At 46.8% G+C, this 7,281-nt stretch overlaps 1 protein-coding gene across 5 annotated transcripts in view; it reads right to left on the bottom strand.

Annotated features, from left to right (window-relative positions):
* DOCK9 (dedicator of cytokinesis 9) overlaps positions 1-7,281 on the bottom strand; it is a 239,202-nt gene that overhangs the window by 5,963 nt on the left and 225,958 nt on the right. For all 5 annotated transcript variants that reach the window (XM_008070565.2, XM_008070568.2, XM_021718816.1 and 2 more), the window contains 2 exons: positions 5,913-6,123; positions 1,629-1,819 (listed from right to left, as the gene is read on the bottom strand). In XM_008070565.2, coding sequence (XP_008068756.1) covers positions 1,629-1,819; positions 5,913-6,123 — 402 coding nt within the window. The remainder of the gene's footprint in view (positions 1-1,628; positions 1,820-5,912; positions 6,124-7,281) is intronic.

Genomic DNA, 7,281 nt, shown 5'->3' with positions numbered 1-7,281 from the left:
GGTGGAAGGATTGCCGGAGCCCAGCAGGTCGAGGCTGCAGTGGCCGGGAGCGGCCACTGCACTCCAGTTTGGGCGACAGAGTGAGATTCAACTCAAAAAAAACAAAAACAAAAAAAAACAAAGCCAGGAGTAGTCACAGAGGATTTAAAACAGAACATGAAAATCCTATCAGTAAAGAAAAAAACTGAGTAATCGGGCTATATTAAAATAAAACATTTCTGGCTAGGCACGGTGGCTCACTTCCGTAATTCCAGCATTTTGGGAGGTTGAGGTATAAAGATTGAGCCCAGAAGTTCAAGACCAGCCTGGGCAACACAGCAAGACCTCATGTTTATAAAAAATGAGGTCAGGCTCACTGGCTCAGCCTATAATCCCAGCACTTTGGGAGGTTGAGGCGAGAGGATTGCCTAAGACTGTGGGTTCGAGATCAGCCCGGGCAACTTGGTGAGACCTTGTCTCCACAATAAATCAAAAGTTAGCCAGGGTGGTAGCACAGGCCTGTAGTTACGGCTACTTGGAAGGCTCCCTGGAGCCCAGCAGGTCGACGCTGGGGTGGCCATGAGCATGCTACTGCACGCCAGCCTAGACAACGGAGTGAGATTCCAACTCAAAACAAAACAACAAAAATAAATAAATAAATAAATAAATTAGCCGTGTGCGGTAGGCCTGCAATCACTCACTCCGGAAGTTGAGGTAGGAGAATCACTTGGGCCCAGGAATTAGAGACTGAGCTGTGACTGTGCCACTGCACTCCAGCCTGGGTGACAGAGGGAGACCCCAACTCAATAATAATAGCAATAATAATAACAATAAAATATAATAAAGAATTTCTGAGGGTCAGTGAGGTCACTGGAATCCTTGGGTCCTCCAAACCTCTCTGGTCTTCTCGAAAAATGAACAAATAAAAATTATGGTAATCTAAAGATATTGTTATAAGAGTGAAACTTAAGGTGTTTTTTTCAGATACAATTTTTCATAGAAACCAGAAAATAATAGTTTTATAAGAAAACCTACTACTAGTAACAGTTCTTTATACTTAGAGAGTCATTTTCTTTTCTTTTTTTTTTTTTTGAGTTAGGCTCACTCTGTCACCCAGGCTGAACCTAGTGGGCTCAGGCCATCTTTCCACCTCAGCATCCCGAGTAGCTGGGACTACAGGTGCATACCACCACACTCAGCTAAGTTGTTTATTATTTTTGCAGAGATGAGGTTTCGCTATGTTACCCAGGCAGGTCTCGTACTCCTGGGCTCAAGCAATCAGCCTACTTCAGCCTCCCAAAGTGCTAGGGTTACAGGCGTGAGTCCCCGTGCTTGGCCTCTTGCTTCCAATTAGGCTCCTAGAATTCCTTCAAACTGCTGAAAACTCAGGGCAGCTTGGAGAGCTGGCTCTTGTCCCTCACTGACACTGAGTGACGACAGACCTCATGGGTGGGGCTGGGTGGGGGTCCTCAGGCTTCCTCCCACTCTGATATCAAGAGAAGTGACACAGGCACTGAAGGGGAAGGGAACGGGATAGTCTAGGCCCCTGAAGTGGACCGTGCCGGAGCGTGCGACTTGAAATTCATGAAGACGCGAGGACGCTTTCCCCTGCCCCTCCCCGCCACCCAGGCCTTGCCGTGCTGGCTCACCTGAACGCTCACGCTGCCCTGCAGTTTGAGCTGCAGCTTGATCATGTCCACTTCGGCCGAGGAGCACAGCTGCCGGAGCTCGGCCACCTTCTTGCTCATCTCGTCGATGGCCACTTCGATAGGGTTCAGGTCGGTGTGGTGCTGGTACATGACGGGGATGCGCTTCTTCACGTAGGGGAAGCAGTGGATGGCTGCGGGGAAGGGTCCCAGGGTTAGTCCAAGCTGGCACAAGCTTTACAGTCATGCTTGTGGACTTCACGATTGTCCACTTCACAAATAAGGAACCCGAAGCTTGTCCCAAGTCCCATGCTAGTGTTTTGTGGAATCATACACGTCTTCCTTTATAATTGTGTATGTTTAATGACAGACTGTATCACATGAAGTCCAGGGAGTTGGGTCCTCGTTATCTTTTTACTGGGACAAGTGAGTCTTTGAAGAAACCATGTTATCATTCCTTGTTTAATTTTCTCACCCATAAATGCTCTACTTCCTTGGAAGTTTTGAGGTCTGAGTGAGTTGAAAGATATAAAATGACGCTGACAACATAAAAAAGACGGAACAGTTTTGAGATGCCACGTAACAGATTAAGTCCAGAAAACAGTTCCAAAAATATCCTTGGGAGTGTTTGTTTTTGTCTACAGAACTTTGACTCGCATGCTAAATTTGCACAAATCTGTGAAATAAATGCAAACGAACAGAAAAATGTCAGGTTCTAATTTGAGTCTATTTCATACTTCTATCTTGCTGCTTTATATGGTATATAAATATCTATACTATTTTTATTTAACATAAATTACTAATGACATGCAGATATGTACTTAAAGCTTATTTTTTAACAAGCAAAAGCCAGATGTGGGTGGTCATGTTTGGATTCGTTACAATCTAGTAAGCAGCTGAGAAGAGTTTATGTGGGAAGGACTTATCACAGAAGAGGAAACTGGGTCAGCCTCTGTATCACTCAGAGTTCTGATGGGCCAACAATGTCTGGGCCAAGCTGGAAAAGCTGTCCGCTCTGAGGTAACCTCGTCTGTCAGCCATGTACAGGCCTATTCTAGTCTCAGAATGTTCTGTCAGTGGAGGGTGAAGGGTTTCTGTCTCACATGGCTCCTAATGGCAGTGCTGGGTGTGATGAGCACCCCCTCCCCTTTTTAAAAATTTTGTACAGACAGGTCTTACTTTGTTACCTAGTCTGGGGTCTCAAACTCCTGGCCTCAAGTGATGCTCCCACCTCAGCCTCCCAAAATGCTGGGATTACAGGCGTGAGCCCTCTTTGAACGCAGGCTTCCGTGGGAGGAATGAGAACCAGGTCTTGCTGCCCCCAGCTGGGGAGGTGGCTCTCTGACAGAGGCGTGTCTGTGTTTGGATAGACTGATGTGCTTTCCAGAGGAGGGGGACATCCTTCCCACTTGTGAGGAAGGAGCTCAACCCCAATCTCCTTTTGCTTTTGTCCATAACACAGACTGTGCTCCCCCACAGGGATGCTTACTCACTTGCTTACTGTCTCTCATCTGTCTTCTCTGGCCACAACATCAGCGGCACAGGACCACAGATGTCTATTCTGCTAGCTTGCCATGGGGACACTGCCCACGCACAACATTTTGCTGAATGAATGAATGCATTCCTGCCCCTGGAAGGTGGGCAGCTGGGTGACCGACTGAGAACACGTATTAGGAAGGAGGCTGGGGAGGGCCCAGCTGATGAGTGTGGTGACTGTATTTTCAGCTTGGCTTGGAAAGGGCTAGAGGGCAGGAGGTTATTTCCAACCTGAGTGGGGGAATGGGCATAATTTGGAAGACTCTAGAACAGTGAAGGGGAAGAAGCTGCTTAGCAGAAGAGCCACGAAAGAAGGAAAAGGGGGATCACATCTCGGGACAGGCTCAGAAATTCCCCTGAAGGAGGCTAAAGGGTGGTCACGGGGTTTTTCAAATGATCACACAACAGCAGTCAACTCACTGGAAACTACCCAGGAAGGTGAGCTTTCGCCTGGGGAGGGCAGGGAAGGTTGCAGGTCAGGTATGAAGAAGAACCTAAGTGATTAATAACTTCAGGAAAGACTCTCAGGTTCAAAGTCTTCAGAACGCCCTGGTATGCATATCTTTAACTAAAGGTTGATATGAGTTTACATGTTTTTAGTGGCATTTTAATAACCCTTTCTCTAAATCTTTATGCTGCCCCAGGACAAAAACTGCACTTTTCTTTGTGTGTCTTGCTGGACTACAGTCCCTTTTGCTCACTGCCAACCCCAAGGAGCTCAACCGTGGATGGAATTGAGCAGAATGAAGTCCGTTCATTATTTTTCCCCTCCTGGTTACAATGTCAAAGTTATTTAACACAACCAGATGAATGCCCCACCTCTCATTTTACAGATGAGGAGACTGAGACACAGGGACAATGAATGATCTGCCCACGGTCACCCAGGGAGGCCCTGACCTGGATCCGCAGGACCCCCGGGACAGATTGTCCACTGCCCAGACTGTCTCAGCCCCACAGTTGTGGATGTTGGAGAGTCCCCAGGCCACAGCACGTGTGTCTGCTCTGCCTCTTTCTGCGCAGAGTCACTCTTTGTCCCCTCTGGCACGGCAGATTCAGAGCTTTGCTCACGTGCGGCATGCTTTCTCAAATCTAAAGCAGTTCTGTAACAAAATGGTAAACTGTAACCCTGAGGAAAACATGCTCAGGGGAAACACCCTGTGGTAACTGTTTATAATCAGTATGCTACCTCAACAATCATCATAATAAAAAACCCTGACCTTGACTCAGCAGTGAACCAGGCTTATCAAAGGCAGCAGTTCTCAGATCCAAGTGTGCACCGGGGTCAGCTGGAGGGCTTGTTGAACACAAACAGCTGGCCCCCACCCTCAGAGCTAATGATTCAGCAGTTCCGGAGGCCAGTCTGAGAATCTGCATTTCTAACAGGCTCCCAGGGGATGCTGAGGCTGCTGATCCTGGAACAACCTTTGATAGCCACCAATTTAAAGAGTCAGAAGTACAGTCATTGCGGCTGTACCGATAATCACTGTAAACTAGTAATTCCTGTAAATGATTCCACCTAGACATGTAGTGCTCTTGCATCCTACGAATTCACTACTGATGTGCACATTAGAAAAGGGGTGGGGCTAATATCTGTGAGGACAATACGGTTTGTGCTTGACGTATGTTAGCTTCTTATTCTAAAAGCAGGAACAGCGATGCTTTCTTTAAGAATGTAGCGTTTAAAAATCTATTATCTCACTTCCCTCATAGGGAGGGTGAAACAATTCCCTGCAATACAATGTCCTGAAATAATCTACAATGACCCCTGTTCTCTTTTTGGTAACCGCTTTACTGAGCTAAATTACACACCACACAATTTATCTATTTAAAGTGTACAATTCACTGGCAGGAGCTGAGAATCACCTGGATGCAGCATCTGAACAGCACTTTTTCCATTTACTGTGATAAAGCATCATTGTAACATTTCAAACTATCGCCCAGATGGAAAGCACGACAACACCAGCTTCTAGGGAAGCAGTAGGTGCTCTCCTGGTTCCACTCAACTAAGGTCACTCTCTGGAAATGTTCCCAAACGGTGGAACTGACACATTTAGCATGCTGAACAGGCCTTCCACTGACCTTTTTTTCTCCCCCGAGAAAGTATTTTATTTTAGGTTACCCTAGTGATGCTGCTAATCCCAACTTGAGAATGGATGGGTCAAGCTCTCCCAAAGAAAGTAAAAATCATCCCCAAGATGACCCTGTACTTGTCAGGGACTGGGAAATGATACAAAACACACCCGGTAATGGAGGTAATCAAGCTGAGGCTGGCCAGCCACCATCAGCAATGAGGTAGAAGAGATCCAGCCTCCCATCCCACTTATTCAGACTGAAACTGCCAAGCAGGCCCATGCTGGAGCCCGTGCAGTGGACGTGCATGAGACAGGTCCTTGCGTGTGGAGAGACCCAGGACTGTGTGAGGCTGCTGGGCCTGGAGTCTGTACAAAAGCATTTGGGCAGATAAAAACCCACTGTTTCCATCAGATTCTAAGAAGGGGAAGTGACCTTACACTGGATATGAGCTTCTGGTCTGGTGGAGGAAAGGGTAGACAGAGAAACAGGAAAACACCACGAGTACCTGAAAGCAAGCACTAGGCAAGAGCGTAACTGAATAGGGAATGGGGGAAGGAACTAAGCTCCAGAGGTCCTTCCAGTTCTCTGGGAGGACAGCTCCTGGTGCCGGCGGTGGCGGGGCTGACATGCAGATGAGCGTCGGAGCTGCACCTGTGAGAATGGATTTGGGAGCCGTACCTGTGAGGATGGTGCGCCGTTTGCACTGCTCTTCCACCCCGCCCTGCCTCTTCCCCGTCTGCGTGAAGGGCATTTCAAACATGAAGCGGCGGATGTTGTGTGACCTCTCAAACTCCGTTTTCCTCTCTTGCAACTCTTTTTCATCAAAGAAAGGGACCACGTGAGTCACCTGGATATACGCATACTTGGAGTCCAGATCCTTAGGGTTGACCTTTAAGCAAAAATGGAAGACCAGTGCTATTTTACCTAATCTCTCATACTCCGCCTAAGATGTTCTTTCCAACTTTCTTTTAGCAAACATGTTGGAAAAAATAGTACAACAAACACCCATATACCTGCCATTTGCACCAACAATGGCTAACATTTTGCCTATCTGTTTCAAATACACACACATACACACACACACACCCCCACAGAAACTTTTTAGTGGAACCATTTCAAAGTAAGGGAATGTACGACTCTTTGTGACTCTTCAGCCAGCTTCTTCTACAAACGAGGATAGCTCCCTCTATAACCATAATGCATGATCAGACCTAACAAAATTTTTTTGAGTTGGAGTCTCACTCTGTCGCCCAGACTGGAGTGCAGTGACTGCTCCCGGCCACCGCAGCCTCGACTCGCTGGGCTGCGGCGATCCTTCCGCCTCAGCCTTCCAAGTAGCTGGAACTACAGGCACGCGCTACCACGTCCGGCTCATTTTTTATTTATTGTAGAGATGAGATCTCACCAAGTTGCCTAGGTGGGTCTCGAACCCGCGGGCTCAGGCAATCCACTCACCTCAGCCTCCCAAAGGTGCAGGATTACAGGCTGAGCCACTGAGCGTGGCTTCTTCTAAATCTCCTACTAAAGTATAACCCACAAACAGAAACATACATATATCATAAGTGTACAGCTTGATGAATTTTCACAAACTGAACATATATATTTCTCAGTACCTAAATCAAATGATTTTTTAAATAAATGGTGCACATCATTTGGCTGGCCGTATGGAAAAACTGTATCTTGACTCTTACTCTGTACCACATACAAAAATTGATTCCAAATGGATTGCAAAATGTGAATGTTGAACAAAGGAGGAAAATACAGAAGAGTATCTTTGAAACCTAGGAGTATTCTTCTATATTTTCCTCCTTTGTTCAACATTCACATTTTGCAATCCATTTGGAGTCAATTTTTGTATGTGGTACAGAGTAAGAGTCAAGATACAGTTTTTCCATACGGCCAGCCAAATGATGTGCACCATTTATTTAAAAAACACAGAAGAATATCTTTGAAACCTAGGAGTAAGCTGGGCTCAGTGGTTCAGCCTGTAATCCCGTGCCTTGGGAGGCTGAAGTGAGTGGATTGCCTGAGCCCGAGGGTTTGAGAC

Source organism: Carlito syrichta, unplaced genomic scaffold, assembly GCF_000164805.1.
Source record: "Carlito syrichta isolate Samal-C Ts95f unplaced genomic scaffold, Tarsius_syrichta-2.0.1 Scaffold313642, whole genome shotgun sequence".
NCBI classification, from domain to species: Eukaryota; Metazoa; Chordata; class Mammalia; order Primates; family Tarsiidae; genus Carlito; species Carlito syrichta.
Note: the sequence above shows the minus strand (reverse complement) of the source record. Positions and strands in the feature narration are given on the sequence as shown.